We start from the raw sequence: 25,912 nt of genomic DNA, 5'->3' as shown, positions 1-25,912 counted from the left end.
ATGCCACAGACGAGCGGGCCCGGAGACAGGAGTAGGCGAGCAAGCGTTCGTCTGTCGCGTGTCCGCGCCGACGCAAATCAGGCTTAAAAATGGGCCGGGAATGGGTCGCCCGCAGACGAAAAACGGACACGCGTCCGTTTGGGTCGGCGCGTTGGGCCGCTTTTTTTATCCACGCCGATCCAAACGGACGACCGCGGACGAAATGGGTCGTTCAATTAGAGTTGCACTAATAATAAGAAAGGAAGATATATCCGCTACTATGCCCCTTCCCTGCTCGCTGAAATGCAACGGCGGAAAAATTCCCGCGCTATTTTCTGCTACCGCGCGCTCCAAACCGCACCCCGCCGATCCGCGCTTCCTCCGGTCAACCAATAGCAGCCAACCTCTTCCCATCCAACGGCTGAAGCCATCGCCCGCACACTTCACGCGGATCAGTCCCGAATCCGACGGCTCGCGCACCATCCCCCCTCCCTCCCAGCAGCCAGCAAACGCCATATATAATCCCCTCCAGCAGCCTCCCACCAATCCAAACCAATTCGGCTGCATCCCTCCCAGAGAAAAATCCCCAATTCCTTCGTCCTCCTCCTCGCGAGACGCGCACAGCAGAGCCGAGAGGGAGAAGATGTCCGGGCGCGGCAAGGGCGGCAAGGGGCTGGGCAAGGGTGGGGCGAAGCGCCACCGGAAGGTGCTGCGGGACAACATCCAGGGGATCACCAAGCCGGCGATCCGGCGGCTGGCGCGGAGGGGCGGCGTGAAGCGCATCTCCGGGCTCATCTATGAGGAGACCCGCGGCGTGCTCAAGATCTTCCTCGAGAACGTCATCCGCGACGCCGTCACCTACACCGAGCACGCGCGCCGCAAGACCGTCACGGCCATGGACGTCGTGTACGCGCTCAAGCGCCAGGGCCGCACCCTGTACGGCTTCGGCGGTTAGGGGATGGCTAGCTTGGCTTCAGTGTGTCTATCAGGTCGCCGCTCTGCGAATGCTCGTGCTTGTGGTTTAATTTAAAATGCTTGTTATGAGAAAATGCTACCTGGATTTGTTTCTCTGTTCAATATCGTCAGTCCGGTCACAACTTCTGATTTGCTACCGTTTGAGTTTGTGAAATTCTTTTCATTCGGTTCTCCGAAGCTAACTTGGCAAATTTGTGATCGGGATTTATCTACCATTTGCATTTTTGCATCTCTAGATTGTAATATGAAACTCTGAAACTGAATTGCAGTGTGGTTTTCTCGTGAGGATGCTCATAGGTCATAGCTGCATTTTTCTGAAAGCTGCTACTGGAACTGTGCTCTGACGCTACGAAAGCATTTACTCTGTAATAGGCAACATCTCTGAGACAAAACTTCCTGCTGCAAGCTCCGGTGGTGGCATGAAAAGTTATTTTGTCACAAGTGTTATAATAAAATAAAATAAAAATCCAGTAAAGAAAAAGGAAATATTTTTTTTGGTTAATGCGGCTGGCATACAGAACTTGACCTGTTCTGGCACCAATGGTTGCCTTTAGAACGACACAGTATTTCTTCTCCTTGTTTTGCTAATTTTGTAAATCTAAGCAACATAAGATTTGCACACTACTTAGTCAAGAAATCACAGTATTTTGGTATTTCAGCATTAACAACTTCAATTTCTAGTATTCAGGTTATATAAAGTGATTTCAGAATGGGAACTGTTGGAGTACAAGACTAGGGAGGTGCGGGTGATTCCTTGTCCATAATCTTTCTTTTTTTGCATCGAACTAGGGAGCTTTGTTACTTAAGTAACATTCGATTACAATCTCCCGAAGGCAACTAACAAGCAACGCTGGACTTTGATGAAGACAACTCTGTGCCACATCTAATGTACAAGCGAGCTGGGCATATTGATGAGCGGGGACATTCACTGTTCTCCCGACATGAGTAATTGAAAAGGAAGCAAAACTAGGTACTATCTCCTGCAATTCCTTCAAGATAGGTGTTACAATCGAGCGAGAATTGTTGCACGAATTCGAGAGGTTGACTAAATCCAGACAGTTGACCTCCATGATCACATGTGAGTAGCCTCTGAGTTGCGATGATTACCCCTCCCAAAAAGCCATAAGTTTAGAAATAAATGGACCTGAGACTCCCGACAGGGGTTTAGTCCATGCGTCGAGGAAAGCAAGATGAGACCGGGCAACACCACCCACCCCACCCTTTAGTGCATTGGCATTAAGTGATCCATCGGTGTTAATGGTGATCCAACCTGGATCATGTGGCCTCTATCATATTCTTCTTCCATCTTGCCGGGTGTTCCAACAACGCCAAAGTTTCATGCACCCATTTCATCACTTGTACAGGTTCATACCCGTCTTTGTCATGCGTTCATCGATTGCGTGAGGACCAAATGGAGTGCATAATTGTGATAATCTTGCATCTATCAACATTAGTGAACATGTGATCAAGCAAGATATCCTTCGCCAAGAATCTAGATGCAGTCTCGATAAACGCAAATCAAACCGGCATCTCGCTACAATCCGATTTTTTTGTGTGAGTGCAACAAATCAAAGCGTGCATCAAGTCCTTGTCCATGGCCTGCCACACATCACATAGGCCTAGTTGTCTAATATGTCTATACTTCAGATTAACCGAGTCTGGGAGAATACCTCAAAGCACCCTCCACCAAACGACCCGGACTTTAGGTACAACACGAAGCTTCCAAACCACAGTCCATAGATGTGAGGTTTCTGTAATCCCCCTTCCTACGGAGAAGTAAGATCATTGCGAGTCACTAGAGGACGATACGCCGACTTTATAGAGCAACTACCATATTTTGCAAAAGTCCATGCTAATGAGTCTTCACAACCAGATGGATTGAGAGGGGTATTAAGAATAGCTTCGGCGCCTGGGTTGAAAAAGTTTTGGCGAAAAACTTCCAAGTTTTAATTTTCCATATAGTCGTCAATCAAGTACGAAACATTGTTAAGTGGGGCAACACCCGTTTGCCCTATTGGCTTCAAAGTAGCATTATTCATAATCAAAGGATCTGTCCATGTCGAGGTCGTTATACCATCACCAACCTGATGGATTAGATCAGTCTACATTGCCTTCTTTCCAGCCATGATGGTCTTCCAAGTTGCCGACGCATGCGGTGGAGCCGTGGCATGAAGAAAATTCGAGTGGGGGAAATATTTACCCTGCAACACTCTAACACAAAGGAACTCCGAAGTAGTCAACAAGCGCCAACCATGTTTACTGACCATTGCTAAGTTAAAACAATGGAAGTCCGTGAATCCCATCCCGCCCTTGATTTTTGGTTCAACAAGCTTCTCCCATGATATCCAACATAGGGATCTTTTATCCACAGAGTTTGCTCAACAATATTTTTCGATGCATGATGCTAAACCTTTGGATAGCTTCTTAGTTAATAAGAAATAACTCATACTTGTAAGTTGAGATGACATGAATAATTGATTTAGTAAGAACCTATCTAGCCTCACATGCTAGATTCCTGCTCGACCATCCCTGCATTTTGCTTTGAATTCTCTCATTTATGTGATGAAAAGTACCACTAGTAATTTCGCCAACCGATGTCGGAAGTCCTAGATAGTATTCCGAAAATGCTTCAACAGAAATACCAAGTGTGTGTTTCAAGGACTCCCGGAATGGTTGCAAAGTGTTTCCACCAAAAAAGATGGAGTTCTCCCGGTAACTGCCTACCTTGAACACTTAGCATAGACCTAGATAATCTCATTGAGTTTGTATGCACTTTTTGCCTTAACGTTGAGAAACATCAATCTGTCATCAATAAACAACAAATGATTAACCCAAGGTGCATGGATGTATGCCTCTATTCAATACGTGCTCCACCAAAACGATTCAATAATGAACTAAGGCCTTGAGCACAAAGAAGGGATAGATACGGTGACATGGGGTCCCCTTGACAGAGTCATCTGGATGGAGTGAAATATGGTAAGAAATCACCGTTCACCTTTATAGTGAACCTCACCGGAGGTCATACATGTCATCACCAATCTGGCAAACAATCATTGAAGCCTAATTTGTACATGATAACCTCAAGATAATGCCACTCGACCCTATCATAGGCTTTGATCATATCCAATTTAATGGCACAAGAAGCATTTTTGCCTTTCTTCCGCCTCTTAGTAGCATGAACACTCTCATAGGCTACAAGCACATTGTTCATGCTCAAACGACCTAGTACAAAGGCCCTTTGTTCTTCACCTATAACCTCATCAAGAATAACTCGAGCCCTGTCAGCCATAGCGCTGACAACAATTTTATATAAAACATGGCATAGAGGTATAGGCTGGTAATGAGAGATTTTTTGTGGGTGCCGTATGATATGTCTCCAATGTATCTATAATTTTTGATTGTTCCATGCTACTATATTATCCATCTTGGATGTTTTATATGCATTTATATGTGATACGTCTCCAACGTATCTATAATTTTTGATTGTTCCATGCTATTACATTATTTGTTTTGGTTGTTAATGGGATTATTTATACACTTTTATATTATTTTTGGGACTAACCTACTAATCCAAGGCCCAGTGCAAAGTGCTGTTTTTTTTGCCTATTTCAGTGTTTCGCAGAAAAGGAATATCAAGCGGAATCCAAACGAAATGAAACCTTCGGGAGAGTTATTTTTGGAACAAACATGATCCAAGGGACTTGGAGTAGACGTCAAGAAAGAAACAAGGTGGCCACGAGGCAGGAGGGCGCGCCTGCCCCCCGGGCGCGCCCCCATCCTCGTGGGCCCCTCACAGCTCCACCGACCTACTTCTTCCTCCTATATATATCCATATACCCCGAAAACATCCAGGAGCACCACGAAACCCTATTTCCACCACTGTAACTTTCTGTACCCAAGAGATCCCATCTTGGGGCCTTTTTTGGAGCTCCGCCGGAGGGGGAATCGATCACGGAGGGCTTCTACATCAACACCATAGCCTCTCCGATGATGTGTGAGTAGTTTACCACAAACCTTCGGGTCCATAGTTATTAGCTAAATGGCTTCTTCTCTCTCTTTGGATCTCAATACAATGTTCTCCTCGATCTTCTTGGAGATCTATTTGATGTAACACTTTTTGCGGTGTGTTTGTCGAGATCCGATGAATTGTGGGTTTATGATCAAATTTATCTATGAATAATATTTGATTCTTCTCTGAAATATTTTATGTATGATTGGTTATCTTTGCAAGTCTCTTCGAATTATCAGTTTGGTTTGGCCTACTAGATTGATCTTTCTTGCAATGGGAGAAGTGCTTAGCTTTGGGTTCAATCTTGCGGTGTCCTTTCCCAGTGACAGCAGGGGCAGCAAGGCACGTATTGTATTGTTTCCATCAAGGATAAAAAGATGAGTTTATATCATATTGCTTGAGTTTATCCCTCTACATCATGTCATATTGCCTAATGCGTTACTCTGTTCTTATGAACTTAATACTCTAGATGCATGCTGGATAGCGGTCGATGTGCGGAGTAATAGTAGTAGATGCATAATTGTTTCCGTCTACTTGTCGCGGACCTGATGCCTATATACATGATCATGCCTAGATATTCTCATAATTATGCAGTTTTCTATCAATTGGTTGACAGTAATTTGTTCACCCACCGTAAAACTTATGCTATCTTGAGAGAAGCCACTAGTGAAACCTATGGCCCCCGGGTCTATCTTTTATCATATAAGCTTCCAATCTATTTTATTTTGCAATCTTTACTTTTAATCTATATCATAAAAATACCAAAAATATCTATCTTATTATTATTATCTCTATCAGATCTCACTCTCGTAAGTGACCGTGAAGGGATTGACAACCCCTTTATCGCGTTGGTTGCGAGGTTCTTATTTGTTTGTGTAGGTACGAGGGACTTGCGTGTAGTCTCCTACTGGATTGATACCTTGGTTCTCAAAAACCGAAGGAAATACTTACACTACTTTGCTGCATCGACCAACGCAGTGCTCAAGAGGTAGCAAGAAGGATTTCTGGCACCGTTGTCGGGGAGATCTACTCACAAGTCAAGACATACCAAGTACCCACCACAAACTCTTATCCCTCGCATTATATTATTTGCCATTTGCCTCTCATTTTCCTCTCCCTCACTTCACCCTTGCCGTTTTATTCGCCCTCTTTTTTCCGTTCGCCTTTTTGTGCTTGCCTCTTGCTACCACCATGTCTGAAATTGGGGAGGTTATCGTTGATAAGGATAGTGGTAATAACATGGAAAACTTTGATGCTTTTGTTGATCCTCCTAAAGAACCTACTATTTTACACACTAAAAAGTTTCGGATTGGTAGTGGTAATATTATTGGAAAAGGAGTTATTCAAGATTTCTTTACTTGTGTCGGTGCTTTACCTACTATGGGAGGGTCTATTCTCCATAGAACTAGTAGTTTTGCGGATGCTATATCTTTTCTCATAGTTGAACCTGAAAGACAATTTATTCATATGCACCCTTGCATCCAAAGGATTTTTCTAGAATTTCCTAATATTGAGCACTCTTCTGTTAAGCGAGCAGCTACTATCTTTTTAGCTCATGAGTTCAGATTTATAATAAAAGAATCCAATGAAATTTTTGCACATTATAGGGTGGACGCCGGCCGTCCTCCCATAGAAGCAATCCTTTTTTATCAAGAAGACATAATGCGCTTACGATCCTTAGATCATGTTGCTTTTAGCGAAAACCTTAGAAAGAACGTCCCTACCGATGTTCTTGTTGATAGTATTTCTAAACTTAATAATAATTTTGCCATCCAAAATAATGGATTGGGTTTTCCCCATGAACAAAGGCTCATGACTTTTTGCCAAAAGAATGCCTGTAATGATGAATTGGTTGTGCAATATGAGGGGCCAAAGGAGGAACCAATACCTTCTGAACTTGATCTTGGGGACTTTTGTCCCATTAAATTTAGCCCTTTTGATTACTTTTGCTTGCCACAAAGAAATCTTGCTACTGAACGTGGGGAGTATGAGATGAGTTTTTGCGATCTACCTTATCATTATCATGGCAATACCTAGATCTATTCTTGCTTTTATGCCTAGCTAGGGGCGTTAAACGATAGCGCTTGTTGGGAGGCAACCCAATTTTATTTTTATTTCTTACTTTTTGGTTATTTTTAGTAACAAATAATTCATCTAGCCTCTGTTTAGATGTGGTTTTATGCTTTTAATTAGTGTTTGTGCCAAGTAGAACCTTTGGAAAGACTTGGGGGAAGTTTTTGCAATCTTGCTGTAAAAAACAGAAACTTTAGCGCTCACGAGATTTGCTGCCATTTTTTACTGGAGAGTGAGATTAGGTTGATTCTCTTTGAAGATGATTAATAGACAAATTCCTCACATCCACCAATTTATTTCAGAATTTTTGGGGTTATAGAAGTATTCGAAACCTACAGATTACTACAGACTGTTCTGTTTTTGACAGATTCTGTTTTTCGTGTGTTGTTTGCTTATTTTGATGAATCTATGGCTAGCATCGGAGGGTATGAACCATAGAGAAGTTGGAATAAAGTAGTTTAATACCAATATAAATAAAGAATGAGTTCATTACAGTACCTTAAGTGGTGGTTTGTTTTCTTATACTAACGGAGCTCATGAGATTTTCTGTTGAGTTTTGTGTTGTGAAGTTTTCATGTTTTGGGTAAAGATTTGATGGATTATGGAACAAGGAGTGGAAAGAGCCTAAGCTTGTGGATGCCCAAGGCACCCCAAGGTAAAATTCAAGTACAACCAAAAGCCTAAGCTTGGAGATGCCCCGGTAGGCATCCTCTCTTTCGTCTTCTTTCATCGGTAACTTTACTCGAGGCTATATTTTTATTGACCACATGATATGTGTTTTGCTTGGAGCGTCTTGTATGATTTGTGTCTTTGTTTTTTAGTTTACCACAATCATCCTTGCTGTACACACCTTTTGGGAGAGACATACATGAATTGGAATTTATTACAGTACTCTATGTGCTTCACTTATATCTTTTGAGCTAGATAATTTTGCTCTAATGCTTCACTTATATCTTTTAGAGCACGGTGGTGGTTTTATTTTAAAGAAATTATTGATCTCTCATGATTTACTTATATTATTTTAAGAGTCCTTTAGAACAGCATGGTAATTTGCTTTGGTTATGAAATTAGTCCTAATATGATAGGCATCCAAGATGGGTATAATAAAAACTATCATAGAAAGTGCATTGAATACTATGAGAAGTTTGATACTTGATAATTGTTTTGAGATACAAAGATGGTGATATTAGAGTGTGCTAGTTGAGTAGTTGTGAATTTTAGAAATACTTGTGTTAAAGATTGCAAGTCCCGTAGCATGCACATATGGTAACCGTTATGTAACAAATTTTAAACATGAAGTGTTATTTGATTGTCTTCCTTATGAGTGGCGGTCGGGGACGAGCAATGGTCTTTTCCTACCAATCTATCCCCCTAGGAGCATGCGCGTAGTGCTTGGTTTTTGATTACTTTTAGATTTTTGCAATAAGTATGTGAGTTCTTTATGACTAATTTTGAGTCCATGGATTATACACACTCTCACCCCTCCATCATTGCTAGCCTCTTCGATACCGTGCATTGCCCTTTCTCACCTAGAGAGTTGGTGCAAACTTAGTCGGTGCATCCAAACCCCGTGATATGATACACTCTATCACACATAAACCTCCTTATATCTTCCTCAAAACAGCCACCATACCTACCTATCATGGCATTTCCATAGCCATTCCGAGATATATTGCCATGCAACTTTCCACCGTTTCATTTATGACACGCTTCATCATTGTCATATCGCTTTGCATGATCATGTAGTTGACATCGTATTTGTGGAAAAGCCACCATGCATAATTTATCATACATGTCACTCTTGATTCATTGCCCTTCCCGGTACACCACCGGAGGCATTCATATAGAGTCACATTTTGTTCTAGTATCGAGTTGTACTCATTGAGTTGTAAATAAATAGAAGTATGATGATCATCATTAATAGAGCATTGTCCCAAATAAAAAAAAGAAGAGAAAGGCCAAAAAAAGAAAGACCCAAAATAAATAAATAAAAAGGGACAATGCTACTATCGTCTTTTTCCACACTTGTGCTTCAAAGTAGCACCGTGATCTTTATGATAGAGAGTCTCTTGTTTTGTCATTTTCATATACTAGTGGGAATTTTTCATTATAGAACTTGGCTTATATATTCCAACAATGGGCTTCCTCAAATTCCCTAGGTCTTCGTGAGCAAGCAAGTTGGATCACACCCACTTAGTTTCTTTTGTTGAGCTTTCATATATTTATAGCTCTAGTGCATCCGTTGCATGACAATCCCTACTCCTTGCATTGACATCAATTGATGGGCATCTCGCTAGCGCATTGATTAGCCTCGTTAGTGTGAGACTTTCTCCTTTTTGTCTTCTCCACATAACCCCCATCATCATATTCTATTCCACCCATAGTGCTATATCCATGGCTCACGGTCATGTATTGCGTGAAAGTTGAATTTTTTTTTAGATTACTAAAGTATGAAAAAATTGCTTGGCTTGACATCGGAGTTGTGCATGATGAGATCATTCTTGTGTGACGAAAATGGAGCATGACCAAACTATATGATTTTGTAGGGATGAACTTTCTTTTGCCATGTTATTTCGAGAAGACATGATTGCTTAGTTAGTATCCTTGAAGTATTATTATTTTTATGTCAATATTAAACTTTTGTCTTGAATCTTGCGGATCTGAACATTCATTCCATAATAAAGAAAATTACATTGGGAATTATGCTAGGTAGCATTCCACATCAAAAATTCAGTTTTTATCATTTACCTACTCGAGGACGAGCAGAAATTAAGCTTGGGGATGCTTGATACGTCTCCAACGTATCTATAATTTTTGATTGTTCCATGCTATTATATTATCTGTTCTGGATGTTAATGGGCTTATTTATACACTTTTATATTATCTGTTTTGGATGTTCCATGCTATAATTTTTGATTGTTCCATGCTATTATATTACCTATGATACGTCTCCGTCGAATCTACTTTTCCAAACACTTTTGCCCTTGTTTTGGTCTCTAACTTGCATGATTTGAATGGAACTGACCCGGACTGACGCTGTTTTCAACAGAATTGCCATGGTGTTATTTTTGTGCAGAAATAAAAGTTCTCAGAATGACCTGAAAATCAACGGAGATTATTTTTGGAATATATAAAAATACTGTAAGAAAGATCCAAGTCAGGGCGCCCACAGCCTGTCCACGAGGGTGGGGGGTGCGCCCCCCTGCCTCGTGGGCCCCCTGACGCTCCACCGACCTCAACTCCAACTCCATATATTCGTGTTCGGGGAGAAAAAAAAATCAGAGAGAAGGATTCATCACGTTTTACGATATGGAGCCGCCGCCAAGCCCTAAATTCTCTTGGGAGGGCTGATCTAGAGTCCGTTCGGGGCTTCGGAGAGGGTAATCCATCGCCATCGTCATCATCAACCTTCCTCCATCACCAATTTCATGATGCTCACCGTCGTGCGTGACTAATTCCATCATAGGCTTGCTGGATGGTGATGGGTTGGATGAGATTTATCATGTAATCGAATTAGTTTTGTTAGGGTTTGATCCCTAGTATCCATTATGTTCTGAGATTGATGTTGCTATGACTTTGCTATGCTTAATGCTTGTCACTAGGGCCCGAGTGCCATGATTTCAGATCTGAACCTATTATGTTTTCATGAATATATGTGAGTTCTTGATCCTATCTTGCAAGTCTATAGTCACCTATTATGTGTTATGATCCGGCAACCCTAAAGTGACAATAATCGGGACCACTCCCTGTGATGACCGTAGTTTGAGGAGTTCATGTATTCACTATGTGTTAATGCTTTGGTCCAGTACTCTATTAAAAGGAGACCTTAATATCCCTTAGTTTCCAATAGGACCCCGCTGCCACGGGAGGGTAGGACAAAAGATGTCATGCAAGTTCTTTTCCATAAGCACGTCTGACTATATTCGGAATACATGCCTACATTACATTGATGAACTGGAGCTAGTTCCGTGTCACCCTAGGTTATGATTGTTACATGATCGATCGCATTCGGCATAATTCTTCCATCACCGATCCAATGCCTACGAGCTTTTCACATATTGTTCTTTGCTTATTTACTTTTCCGCTGCTACTGTTACCATCACTATAAAACCCCAAAATATTACTTTTGCTATCGTTACCTTTTGCCACCGTTACCACTACTATCATATTACTTTGCTACTAAATACCTTGCTGCAGATATTAAGTTTCCAGGTGTGGTTGAATTGACAACTCAGCTGCTAATACTTGAGAATATTCTTTGGCTCCCCTTGTGTCGAATCAATAAATTTGGGTTGAATACTCTACCCTCGAAAACTGTTGCGATCCCATATACTTGTGGGTTATCAAGAACATTTTCTGGCGCCGTTGTTGGGGAGCATAGCTCTATTCTTTGAGTCACTTGGGATTTATATCTTTTTATCAATATGAAGAACTTGAAAGATCCAAGAACCAAGATTTATCCCTCAACTACGAGGGGAGGTAAGGAACTGCCATCTAGCTCTGCACTTGATTCACCATCTGTTATGAGTAAACTTGCGACACCTACACCTGCTATTCATTCTGATATGTTGCATGTTATTGATGATGCCACTTCCGCTTTGCATGATGCTTATGATGAAACTACTTCTATGCTTGATACTATTGTGCCACTTGGTGAATTTCTTGATGAACAACTTGCTAGGGCTAGAGAGAATGAAATTATTGAAACTGATAATATTAATGAAAGTGATGATGAAGATTCTCCCCCTATATATGAATTGCCTGTTGTTCCTGAGGGTTATGTTATGGATGAAGAAACTGCTAGAGACTTTCTTTCCTGCAATGACAGAAGTGATCTTAAGAAACTATTAGCTAAGCTTAAAGAAAAAAACTCTGAATGCTAGAATGAAATGTGATCCTGCTTATGCTACTTCACCTATCTTTATTACTGATAAGAATTATGATTTCTCGGTAGATCCTGATATAATTACTTTGGTTGAATCTGATCCTTTTTATGGCTATGAATCTGAAACTGTTGTGGCACATCTTACTGAATTAAATGATATAGCTACCCTGTTCACTAATGATGAGAAAACTCGCTACTATTATATCCTTAAATTATTTCCATTCTCATTAAAGGGTGATGCTAAGATATGGTTTAATTCTCTTGATCCTGGTTGTGTGCGTAGTCCCCAGGATATGATTTACTACTTCTCTGCTAAATATTTCCCCGCTCATAAGAAACAAGCTGCTTTAAGGGAAATATATAATTTTGTGCAAATTGAAGTAGAGAGTCTCCCACAAGGTTGGGGGAGGATTCTCCAATTACTTAATGCTTTGCCTGATCATCCTCTCAAGAAAAATGAAATACTTGATATCTTTTATAATGGACTAACCGATGCTTCCAAAGATTACATGGATAGTTGTGATGGTTGTGTTTTCAGGGAAAGAACAATTGATCAAGCTGAAATTTTATTGAATAATATGTTGACTAATGAAAATAATTGGACACTTCCTGAACCAACTCCCAAGCCAACTCCGAAGAAAAGGGGTATTCTATTTCTCAGTCCTGAAGATATGCAAGAGGCAAAGAAATCTATAAAAGAAAAAGGTATAAAGGCTGAAGATGTTAAGAATTTACCTCCTATTGAAGAAATACATGGTCTTAATTTGCCGCCTGTTAAAGAAATACATGGTCTCGATAACCCGACATAGGTAGTAAAGGTAAATTCTCTCTATAGATATGATAAAGCTGAAATCCCTCCTGCTAAGTTTGCTAGCCAATGTTTGGATGAATTTGATAACTTTATGGTTAAGCAAGAATATTTTAATGCTTATGTTGGTAGACAATTGAAACACAATGCTTATATGATTGGACACTTGAGTGATTATATGGCTAACGTTAAAGGTGAACTTAAACTTATTAGTAAACATGCTTCTATGGTTACCACTCAAGTAGAACAAGTACTTAAAGCTCAGAATGATTTGCTCAATGAATTGAATAGTAAAAATAATGACTTTGCTGTTAGAGTTGCAACTAGAGGAGGTAAAGTGACTCAGGAACCTTTGTATCCTGAGGGTCATCCTAAGAGAATTGAGCAAGATTCTCAGAGAATTAATATTTATGCACATAGTCTTTCTAAGAGGAAGAGAAAGAAAAATGATAGGACTTTGCATGCTTCTAGTGAACATGTTATTGACACACCTGAGAATCCCAATGATATTTCTATTTCTGATGCTGAAACACTAGCTGGTAATGAACATGAACCTAGTGATAATGTTAATAATGATGTTCATGTTGATTCTCAACCTAGTAATGCTAATGATGTAGAGATTGAACCTGTTGTTGATCTTGATAACCCACAATCAAAGAATCAACGTTATGATAAGAGAGACTTTGTTGCTAGGAAGCATGGTAAAGAAAGAGAACCATGGGTTCAGAAACCGATGCCTTTTCCTGCTAAACCATCCAAGAAAAAGGATGATGAGGATTTTTAGCGCTTTGCTGAAATGATTAGACCTATCTTTTTGCATATGCGTTTGACTGATATGCTTAAAATGAATCCTGATGCTAAATATATGAAGGAAATTGTTACTAATAAAAGAAAGATACCGGAAGCTGAAATTTCCACCATGCTTGCTAATTATACTTTTAAGGGTGGAATACCAAAGAAACTTGGAGATCCAGGAGTACCAACTATACCATGCTCCATTAAAAGAAACTATGTTAAAACTGCTTTATGTGATCTTGGAGCCGGTGTTAGTGTTATGCCCCTCTCTTTATATCGTAGACTTGATTTGAATAAGTTGACACCTACTAAAATATCTTTGCAAATGGCTGATAAATCAACTGCTATACCTGTCGGTATTTGTGAGGATGTGCCTGTTGTGGTTGCAAACGTTACTATTTTAACAGACTTTGTTATTCTTGATATTCCCGAGGACGATAGCATGTCTATTATTCTTGGAAGACCCTTTTTGAATACCGCAAGGGCTGTTATTGATTGCACCAAAGGAAATGTCACTTTTCATGTTAATGGTAATGAGCATACGACACACTTTCCGAGGAAACAACCTCAAGTCCACAGTATCAATTCTATTGGAAAAATTTCAACAATCAGTATTGGAGGTTTTGAATTTCCTCTTCCTACTGTCAAGAACAAATATGATATTCTTATTCTTGGGGACATGCATATCCCCGTTGAGGTAACCTAGTGTTATTCGAAAATTCTCCGGTTTCATGTTATTCGAAATGAGTTTGTTAACAAGACCTGATCAACGTTGTTAGTGGATTCCTTTTGATGAGCATGAGATGGATGAATTTAGAAAACACAACTCTCTATATCCTCTTTTTACTTTTTGTTATTTATATTAAATAAAGGAAAAATAGTATTTTCTGTCTGTTTTTTGAATTATCGATGCAATGAAAAATACCCCGAAAATACAAGTTCTCCAAATGCCCTGAAAATTAAATATGATTTTTCTAGAATATTTGAGAATATCTGGCACTGAAAACACAGCAGGGGGAGCAGCCACGTGCCCACGAGGGTGGAGGGCGCACCCACACCCCTGGGCGCGCCCCTGCCTTGTGGACCCCACATGGGTCCCCTCCACTTATTCCAGCTACCACACACTCCTTCCTCCCAAAAAATTACTAGCCAGCTCAAACCCGAGTCCAAGCTCATCTTGCTGCAATTTTCGATCTCCTTGCTCAAAGTTCCATTCACAAAACTGCTTTGGGGGATTGTTCTTTGGTATGTGACTCCTTCAATGGTCCAATTAGTTTTTGTTCTAGTGCTTTATTCATTGCAAATTTTTGCTGCTTAGGTGACCCTGCTCTTGAGCTTGCATGTCACATTTATGTGGTCAAAAGTAGTTTTGATGCATGATATTGCCTCTAGGCACTTGTAGGAGTAGTTGCTATCAATATTGTTGAGTTTGGTTCACTTTTATTTTGAGTCACTAAAAATTTCAGAAATTTTTCAGAGGAAGAAATATGTTTAGGAAAATGTATCAAGGTGGTTCTTCAAGGAAGCAAGCACCCATGCCCGCAATACGCGATGCGGACGAGGAACCACCAAGAGAAGCTCAAGTGCGGCCTTGTGAATGGCCGTCAGACGATTTCATGGTCGGAGTAGGAATTAAGGAGGAATTTGATGCATATGCGCGTAATGCTGAACTTGAGGGCTTCATGCTAGACAAGTGCCCTCAATACTATCACCTAACTGATTCCTTTGTGAGAAGATTCAAATTTTCATCTTCACGTAATTCTCACACTGTTCTATTTGATCTTTATGATAAATCTTATACCATGGACCTAGAAGATTTTAACACTGCTTGTAAACTTCCACAGTGGGGTAATGTTAGTGAACCTCGCAAATCTGAATATAGAGACTTTCTTGCTAGTATAACTGTGGGGGAATCTACGGAAATCATGCAAGCTACCATAGGGAGCATTCATTTTCCTGCTATACATTATTTCGCTCTCTTCATAGGTAGGTGCATAAATGGTAAGGATGAAGCATGTCACATGTGTGTCCCTGATCTTAGTGTTCTCAAGAGCGTTGTATTAGGAGATAGACAATACAACTTGGGGGCCATTGTTGCACGTAGGTTGCATAATAATCGTATTCATGGAGATTTATTTATTGGAATTTATGCAACTCGTATAGCTAACTTTCTTGAGATACCCATACATGGATATGATATTGAGTTGCCTCCTGCTTATTTAGATTATGATGCTATGGTTCGTCATCAGTTTATTGAGAGGAACGACCAGTCCCTCCAGTACTGACTAATCTTTGACAGACGACACACCTATCACATCGCTCTCCCTGCTCCCGCTTTCTTTGTCTTTCAGGCAAAGAGGTGATATTTTATAACCAGGGAGGAGGCGACCGAGTATGAGAGGAGGGCGAAGGCAGCTCGCCTCCAAGCTGCAGCTCATCAGGCAATTGCCGTTGCATCTCAGTATGACCCCAACTACAACTTTGGATATCCACCAGCCCAACCATGGCCATAGACCAACTTAGGCCAAAAGCCTAAGCTTGGGGGAGTATGTATTTCTCACCGTATTACATTCATGTTCACACACTCATGCTAGTTGTCGGCGCTCATACTTTTTCACTGTAATATCCATGCTAGTTTATTTTCCTTTTTATGCTTTCTTCTTGTGTGTTTGATAAACCTTAAGAAAAAACAAAAAATTAGTTGTAGCTTTTTAGCTAGTTTACTTTCCATGCTTGTAGTGGTAGTAATTAAAAAGAAAACCTAAAAAGATTTCTCATTCTTCTATTGCTTGTTGGGAGCTTCCCCGTGTAAATAGTTTTGTTTCTTTTCTTTGGGGGTCGAGAGGAGAAGATAATAATGAAAATGTTGAGTGGCTCTTATATGCATTATTGTTGATCTAACAAAGAGGCCATATTACCTTGTCTTCTCTCTTGAATTGAATGCTTGCAGATTCCAGCTTAGTCCAATGCACGTGCACTATTATTATTATCCACACTATTCGGTCGTGCAAGTGAAAGGCAATAATGATGATTATAAGATGAACATATTGAGATGATAAAAGCTGGTATGAACTCGACCTCTCTTGTTTTTGTAAATATGATTAGTTCATCATTCCTGATTCAGCCTATTATGAATAAACATGTTTGCAATGACAATCATAGATTATAGTTGCTTATGCCATGCTTAATTAGCTAGGAGTTTATAATGGTTTACCTTGCGTGCCAACATGCTATTAAAATGGTTGTGATGTGGTATGATAGGGTGGTATCCTCTTTTGAACGATTCGAGTGGCTTGACTTGGCACATGTTCACGCATGTAGTTCAAACAAATCAACATAGCCTCTACGATATTTATGTTCATGGTGCATTATATCCTACTCATGCTTGCATTCGGTGTTCATTAATTTTAATGCATGTTCATGACTGTTGTCGCTCTCTAGCTGGTCGCTTCCCAATCTTTTTCTAGCCTTCACTTGTACTAAGTGGGAATACTGCTTGTGCATCCAATTCCATAAACCCTAAAGTTGTTCCATATGAGTCCACCATACCTACCTATATACGGTATCTACCTGCCGTTCCAAGTAAATTTGTACGTGCCAAACTCTAAACCTTCAAATAAGCATTCTGTTTTGTATGCGTGAATAGCTCATGTATCAACTAGGGTTGTCTGTATCTTCCATGCTAGGCGGGTTATTCTCAAGGGGAGTGGACTCCGCTCCTCACTCATGAGAACATGGCTGGTCACCGGGATGCCCAGTCCCATGCTTTATGCAAATCAAATCAAAATAACTGCAAACAAAACTCCTCCAGGATTTTTGTTAGTTGGAGGCACTCATTGTTTTGAGCAAGCCATGGATTGATGCTTGTTGGTGGAGGGGGAGTATAAACTTTACCATTCTGTTTGGGAACCGCCTATAATGTGTGTAGCATGGAAGATATCGAGATCTCTCGGTTGTTATGTTGACAATGAAAGTATACCGCTCAAAATATTATTCATATATATTTCAAAACCGAGTTCTGGCACCTCTACAAATCCCTGCTTCCCTTTGCGAAGGGCCTATCCATTTACTTTTATGTTGAGTCATCATCCTCTTATTAAAAATCACCAGTTGGAGAGCACCGCCGTCATTTTCATTCATTACTGTTAGTTTACATTGAGTATGACTTGACTGGATCTCTTTTACCATGAATTACAATGTCTAGTCAGTCCTTGATCTTTAAAGGTGCTCTGCATTTATGTTTTGCGGTCTCAAAAAGGGCTAGCAAGATACAATCTTGTTATATCATATCATGATTGTTTTGATAAAGTGTTGTCATCCGAGATTTATTATTATTGCTCGGTAGTTGATTATGCCATTGATATGAGTAAACATGAGACCTAAGTGTTATTGTGAATATGGTTAGTTCATAATCTTTGATGAAAACTTGAATGCTGGCTTTACATATTTACAAAAACAAGAGCAAACAGAGTTTGTAAAAGTTTCTCTTTATCACTTTCAGTTTATCAACTGAATTGCTTGAGGACAAGCAAAGGTTTAAGCTTGGGGGAGTTGATACGTCTCCGTCGTATCTACTTTTCCAAACACTTTTGCCCTTGTTTTGGACTCTAACTTGCATGATTTGAATGGAACTAACCCGGATTGACGCTGTTTTCAGCAGAATTGCCATGGTGTTATTTTTGTGCAAAAATAAAAGTTCTTGGAATGACCTGAAAATCAAGGGAGATTATTTTTGGAATACATAAAAAATACTGGAAGAAAGATCCACATCAGGGGGCCCACACCCTGTCCACGAGGGTGGGGGGCGCGCCTACCCCCTGGGCGCGCCCCCTGCCTCGTGGGCCCCCTGACGCTCCACTGACCTTAACTCCAACTCCATATATTCGTGTTCGGCGAGAAAAAAATCAGAGAGAAGGATTCATCGCGTTTTACGATACGGACCTGCCACCAAGCCCTAAACTCTCTTGGGAGGGCTGATGTGGAGTCCGTTCGGGGCTCCAGAGAGGGGAATCCGTCGCCATCGTCATCATCAACCTTCCTCCATCACCAATTTCATGATGCTCACCGCCGTGTGTGACTAATTCCATCATAGGCTTGCTAGACGGTGATGGGTTGGATGCGATTTATCATGTAATCGAGTTAGTTTTGTTAGGGTTTGATCCCTAGTATCCACTATGTTCTGAGATTGATGTTACTATGGCTTTGCTATGCTTAATGCTTGTCACTAGGGCCCGAGTGCCATGATTTCAGATCTGAACCTATTATGTTTTCATGAATATATGTGAGTTCTCGATCCTATCTTGCAAGTCTATAGTCACCTATTATGTGTTATGATCCGGCAACCCCGAAGACAATAATCGGGACCACTCCCAGTGATGATCGTAGTTTGAGGAGTTCATGTATTCACTATGTGTTAATGCTTTGGTCCGGTACTCTATTAAAAGGAGGCCTTAATATCCCTTAGTTTCCAATAGGACCCCGCTGCCATGGGAGGTAGGACAAAAGATGTCATGCAAGTTCTTTTCCATAAGCACGTATGACTATATTCGAAATACATGCCTACATTACATTGATGAACTGGAGCTAGTTCTGTGTCACCCTAGGTTATGACTGTTACATGATCGATCGCATCCAGCATAATTCTCCATCACCGATCCAATGCCTATGAGCTTTTCACATATTGTTCTTCGCTTATTTACTTTCCCGCTGCTACTGTTACCATCACTATAAAACCCAAAAAATATTACTTTTTCTACCGTTACCACTACTATCATATTACTTTGCTACTAAATACCTTGCTGCAGATATTAAGTTTCCAGGTGTGGTTGAATTGACAACTCAACTGCTAATACTTGAGAATATTCTTTGGCTCCCCTTGTGTCGAATCAATAAATTTGGGTTGAATACTCTACCCTCGAAAACTATTGCGATCCCCTATACTTGTGGGTTATCAACCTACTAACCCAAGGCCCAGTGCAAATTGCTGTTTTTTTGCCTATTTCATTGTTTCGCAGAAAAGGAATATCAAACGGAATCCAAACGAAATGAAACCTTCGGGAGAGTTATTTTTGGAACAAACGTGATCTAGGGGACTGGGAGTAGACATTAAGAAAGAAATGAGGTGGGCATGAGGCAGTTGGGTGCGCCTCCCGCCTGGGCGCGCCCCACCCTCGTGGGCCCCTCGCAGCTCCACCGACCTACTTCTTCCTCCTATATATATCCATATACCCCGAAAACATCCAGGAGCACCACGAAACCCTATTTCCACCGCCGCAAACTTCTGTACCCAAGAGATCCCATCTTGGGGCCTTTTCCGGAGCTCTGCCGGAGGGGGAATCGATCTCGGAGGGCTTCTACATCAACACCATAGCCTCTCCGATGATGTGTGAGTAGTTTACGACAGACCTTCGGGTCCATAGTTTTTAGCTAAATGGCTTCTTCTCTCTCTTTGGATCTCAATACAATGTTCTCCTCGATCTTCTTGGAGATCTATTTGATGTAACTCTTTTTGCGGTGTGTTTGTCGAGATCCGATGAATTGTGGGTTTATGATCAAGTTTATCTATGAACAATATTTGATTCTTCTCTAAAATCTTTTATGTATGATTGGTTATCTTTGCAAGTATCTTCGAATTATCAGTTTGGATTGGCCTACTAGATGGGTCTTTCTTGCAATGGGAGAAGTGCTTAGCTTTGGGTTCAATCTTGCGGTGTCCTTTCCCAATGATAGCAGGGGCAGAAAGGCCCGTATTGTATTGTTGCCACCGAGGATAAAAAGATGGGGTTTATATCATATTGCTTGAGTTTATCCTTCTAGATCATGTCATCTTGCCTAATGCGTTACTCTGTTCTTATGAACTTAATACTCTAGATGCATGCTGGATAGCGGTCGACGTGTGGAGTAATAGTAGTAGATGCAGAATTATTTTGGTCTACTTGTCGCGGACATGATGCCTATATACATGATCATGCCTAGATATTCTCATAATTATGCACTTTTCTATCAATTGCTCGACAGTAATTTGTTCACCTACCGTAATACTTATGCTATCTTGAGAGAAGCCACTAGTGAAACCTATGGCCCCTGGGTCTATCTTTTATCATATAAGTTTCCAATCTATTTTATTTTGCAATCTTTACTTTCAATCTATATCATAAAAATACCAAAAATATCTATCTTATTATTATTATCTCTATCAGATCTCACTCTCGTAAGTGATCGTGAAGGGATTGACAACCCCTTTATCGCGTTGGTTGCGAGGTTCTTATTTGTTTGTGTAGGTACGAGGGACTTACGTGTAGTCTCCTACTGGATTGATACCTTGGTTCTTAAAAACCGAGGGAAATACTTATGCTACTTTGCTGCATCACCCTTTCCTCTACAAGGGAAAACCAACGTAGTGCTCAAGAGATAGCAATATGCTATTTTATATTATTTTTGGGACTAACCTATTAACCTAGAGCCCAGTGCCAGTGCCAGTTTCTATTTTTCCTTGTTTTTGAGTTTCGCAGAAAAGGAATATCAAACGGAGTCCAAATGAGCTGAAAATTCTTTAATTTTTTATGGACTAGAAGAAGCCCCCGAAGCAAAAGATTGGGCCAGAAGAGTCCTGAGTCAATGACAAGGGTGGAGGGCGCGCCCCCTGCCTTGTCCTTGACTAGTGGGACCCCCTGGCGTGAAACCGATGCCAAAATTTCCTATAAATCCAGAAACCCCCAGAAAGAAATCTAGATCGTGAGTTCCACCGCCGCAAGCCTCTGTAGCAACAAAAAACCAATCGGGAGCCTGTTTCAGCACCCTGCCGGAGGGGGAAACCATCACCGGTGGCCATCTTCATCATCCTGGTGGTCTCCATGATGAGGAGCGAGTAGTTCACCCTCGGGGCTGAGGGTATGTACCAGTAGCTATGTGTTTGATCTCTCTCTCTCTCTCGTGTTCTTGATTTGGCACGATCTTGATGTACTGTGATCTTTGTTACTATAGTTGAATCATATGGTGTTTCCCCTCCTCTACCTTCTTGTGATGAATTGAGTTTTACCTTTGAGGTTTCACTATTATCGGATTGAATACTATTATGGATTTGAGAACACTTGATGTCTTGTGTGAGATACTCGTGGTGACAATGGGGTGTTCTATTGATTCACTTGATGTATTTTTTGGCACTCACCTCACGGATTCTCGAGGTGACATTGGGGTAATCTATGCATAGGGGTCGATGCATGTTTTCATCCTTGTTTCTCTGGTAGAAAACTCGGGGCACTCATTGAGGTTCTTTATGTTGGATTGAATATTATGAATCTGAAGTTGTTTCATGCATATCGTATAATTGACCCACGGATACTTGTGGTGACATTGGAGTATCTAGGTGACATAGGGTTGATTGGTATGTGTCATATGGTGTTATTTTACTATGAACTCTAGGGCTATTTGTGACACTTATGAAGGAAATATGCCCTAGAGGCAATAATAAAGTTGTTATTTATATTTCCTTATATCATGATAAATGTTTATTAGTCATGCTAGAATTGTATTAACCGGAAACTTAGTACATGTGTGAATACATAGACAAACAAAGTGTCACTAGTATGCCTCTACTTGACTAGCTCGTTAATCAAAGATGGTTAAGTTTCCTAACCATGGACAAAGAGTTGTCATTTGATGAACGGGATCACATCATTAGAGAATGATGTGATTGGCTTGACCCATCCGTTAGCTTAGCACTTTGATCGATTAGTTTACTGCTATTGCTTTCTCCATAACTTATACATGTTCCTGTGACTATGAGATTATGCAACTCCCGAATACGGAGGAACACTTAGTGTCGGGACCCCGATTCCAAGTCACATCGATCTAGCCGGTAACACCTCATATCACTTTGCAGCCTCATGCACGGTATTCCCACGGGTGTCGCCTTACCCTGGCCCGGGACCGTTTGCACCTTTTGGCTCACGTATATGATTGTGTCGCTAGCATCCATATGACAAAGAACCCGGGCCGACATGGCTAGTCGTGAACCCAAAGCGGCACTAACCCATGGGGACAGGCATACATGATTCACATCGAGCATGTCGATCAGCAGCGTGTGAATCCGGGCTGTAGCACTGGGCTAACAGGACTCTGGGAACCCGGGCTGTAGCAGGCTAGGCAGGACTCCGGATGTCACCGCGTGACATTTCCCCGAAGGGACAGACACAGGAACGAAGTGAAGCACATGCCGGCCAGTCAAGTGTCCTGAGCAGTAGTGCTGGGCTAGCAGGACTCCGGTGAACCGGACTGTAGCGGACTACTATGGCTCAAGGAAGCACTAGTCTACATTTCCCCATAAGAGAGACTGCCAAGGATAAACAACTAGATTGTCGGATCCCACACATAGCAATACACGTCACACATACGCATAACATGCAAGTATGTGTTGTACAACATGACATCACAACATAACGCAGACTCATATAGATAAAGACCCAGAAGAGCCACATAGCATAAAATACAAACAGGGGTCACATGACCCATCATTCAGAGCATACAAGCAACGGAAGCATTACATGTCTGAGTACAGACAACTACAAAAGGAAAAAGGATGAGAAGCCTGACTATCTACAAGTCCCTCCCAAGGGTACGAGATCGTAGCTGAGGTAACAAGCTACTCGTCGAAGTCCAAGCGGTACTACTAGTGAGACAGATGTCTCACCTGCAAAACATAAATAAAGCAAACATGAGTACAAAGGTACTCAACAAGACTTACATCAGATCCTATCATACATGCATTTGTATCAAGAAGGTAATGTGGGGTTTAGTTGCAGCAGGCCAGCTTTGACTCAGTGGCTATCCTGTTCTACGACAATGAGAAACTTCTTTGAGATGAGGCAGCGCACATGAGTCCACTAATCACCACATCAATACACTACTATGGATTCATCCTCGTCTCCTTACAAGAAGGCCATCCATAGCACTCACACTTGTCTTGAGCATTTTAGAGTATCCACTTTAAGTTGTCTATGTACCACGTAAGCATCCAAGAAGTCCATAACCGAGGACACGGCTATTCGAATAGATCATGATAACCCTGCAGGGGTGTACTTCTTCACACCCGCTCTCACCACTTATCACCATGTACACGTCATGTACATCGGCAACCTTCAAGCGGAAGCCTGGCGAGGGTGTCAGCCACGACCTGACTAACCACACAAGACTCTAGTCCAGGTTTATCGCCTATTCGGGTTCCATCCGCAAGGAGATCCGGCCGGGGTGTCGCTCACGGCCCCAAACGATATGTGCAGGGTTCCCAAGCCCACCTCGCCGGATGGATCTACACTTGGTACACCGTGCCACTTGTGCCTAGTCTGTCCCAAGCCCACCTGGCCGGGTGCCACTTGATAGACTACTAACAATACCTACAAACACCAGAAACTATTTGCGACTCCTGGACAGAGATCAAGTTGGCTAATAAGTAGAGAGGGGCACTTAAGCATTCCAATGTGTGGTAGTAGCTAGTCATTGGACAACATACACAAAACTCAGTGCTTAAGGACGGATCCAGCGAGACAACCCACCATGTACTCCTACATGGCCTCTCACCGCTACCTTTACCAAATGGTGTTCACACGCTTAACTCTCAGCACCAGAACATATTGTACCACTCCAATTCATTCTCGATGAATTAGACCTGACACAACTCTAAGCAATAGCAGGCATGGCATGGCAAGAACACAACATGGCTCAATCAACTCCTACACATGCTAGTGGGTTTTAACTATTTACTGTGGCAATGACAGGTCATGTAGAGGAATGGGTTCAACTACCGCAGCATAAAGTAGCAGTTGGATCATTGTTCTCCTAATGCAATAAAAGAGAGCAGGAGCGAGAGAGTAGGATTGTATCGGAATGAACAAGGGGGTTTGCTTGCCTGGTAGATCAACATGGGGGGCACTGCTCCTCAGACAGGTACTCTGGAGCACTCTCCGGAGCAGGACCTATCAAGAAGGAACGATGTCGGCAATCAAAACACAATCATATGCAACATTATGATGCATGAACATGGCATGGGTGTGTGATGTGCTTTGAGCTAATGCATTTAGCATTCTATTTGGAAGAGGTCCATTTGAACCCAAGGTTCAAATGCAACTCTAAATTAACTCTTTATAAATGCCATTTATATGTTTCCTCATATACGACATGTATAAGTTGGTTTGTCATGCATGAAAATGTTACAGATGGATAGATTGAATTTTTTTGATCATTTTTCATATATAAATTATTTCAATCTGGGCTACGGTTGAATTACTATGAATTTTTGAAGTTTATATCATTTTCTGGAATTTCCTAATTTATTTTAAATCCAGAAAATAGCTTATTGCGTCAGCACTGCATCACGCTGATGTCAGCGGTCAACGGAGCGGCCCATGTCAAACCTGACCTGTGGGGCCCACTGGTCAGTGACCCAGTGCTGCCTAGGTCACAGATAGGTGGGGTCGGGTCAACGCCCACATCAGCATAGTCAAAGCTGACACGTGGGCCCACTGTAATTAGATTAATCTTAATCTTGCTTAGTTAGCCGGTTAGTTAGGAAGTGGGGCCCGGGTGTCTGTGTCCCAGGGTGTTACTAACTGCGTCATTAACCCTAATTAATCGTGCCACATCAGCGTCACCGGATTAAGGGCCGGCGACCTTACAGTGCGGCGGCGACTCGCCGGCCGGCCGTTTCCGGCGACGGATGGCCGCGTGGATGGCTTCTATGGAACGCCCGTAGTGTGGCGCGTCCAGGGGTGGTCGTGGGGATGCCGGGGATGGGCTGCAGCGGTGAGGGCGGCGAGCTTTGCGGCGGCGGAGCTCGGTGGTGTGCGGGTGCTGCGCCAGGGCTCGCTACCGAGCTGCCTGTGCTGCACGACAGCGCCAGGGGTGCTCTAGGGCGCGCCCGTTGCATGGCGGAAGCGAATGGAGCACGGGGAGCACGCGTGCTGCGGCAATGGCAGAGTCGAGCTTCGGCTCGTGTGGCAAGGGAGCTAGAGTGCACGGGAGGACAGGGGAGAAGGGGGAGATGACGACGGGGCTCACGGAGATTCGAATGGCGCCGTCGTTGAGCTCGGGGAGGCACTGGACGACGCGGATCGACGGGCGAAGTCCGGTGACAGATGCGGCGGTGACGGGCTCGGAGGCGTCGTCACAGGAAGTCCGGTGATGTGACCTTCATCTTGGTGAGGCGGTGCTCGACGGCGGACCAGTGGGACATGACAATGGGGCTCAGCGTGGGCAGTAGCTACGGCGACGGTGAGCGGTGGCGACGAGCTTTGCTCGGTGGTGCTCGGGGGAAGGGGAACAAACGAGGGATAGGCACGGGAGAGAGGGGGAGAGTGACTAGGGGGTTGCGGGCGTCTCCGTGGCGCTCGGGTGA

The 25,912-nt window shown here is 42.1% G+C and overlaps 1 protein-coding gene across 1 annotated transcript; it reads left to right on the top strand.

Moving 5' to 3' along the window:
* The first annotated feature begins 529 nt into the window (after positions 1-529).
* Positions 530-1,169, top strand: LOC119301634 (histone H4). Its single transcript, XM_037578631.1, has one exon. It carries the CDS (start codon positions 623-625, stop codon positions 932-934), a length of 312 nt encoding a protein of 103 aa, XP_037434528.1. The 5' UTR covers positions 530-622; the 3' UTR covers positions 935-1,169.
* The last annotated feature ends 24,743 nt before the right edge of the window (positions 1,170-25,912 follow it).

The sequence above is a fragment of the Triticum dicoccoides genome, chromosome 5A (genome assembly GCF_002162155.2).
Source record: "Triticum dicoccoides isolate Atlit2015 ecotype Zavitan chromosome 5A, WEW_v2.0, whole genome shotgun sequence".
In the NCBI taxonomy this organism is placed as follows: domain Eukaryota; kingdom Viridiplantae; phylum Streptophyta; class Magnoliopsida; order Poales; family Poaceae; genus Triticum; species Triticum dicoccoides.
Note: the sequence above shows the minus strand (reverse complement) of the source record. Positions and strands in the feature narration are given on the sequence as shown.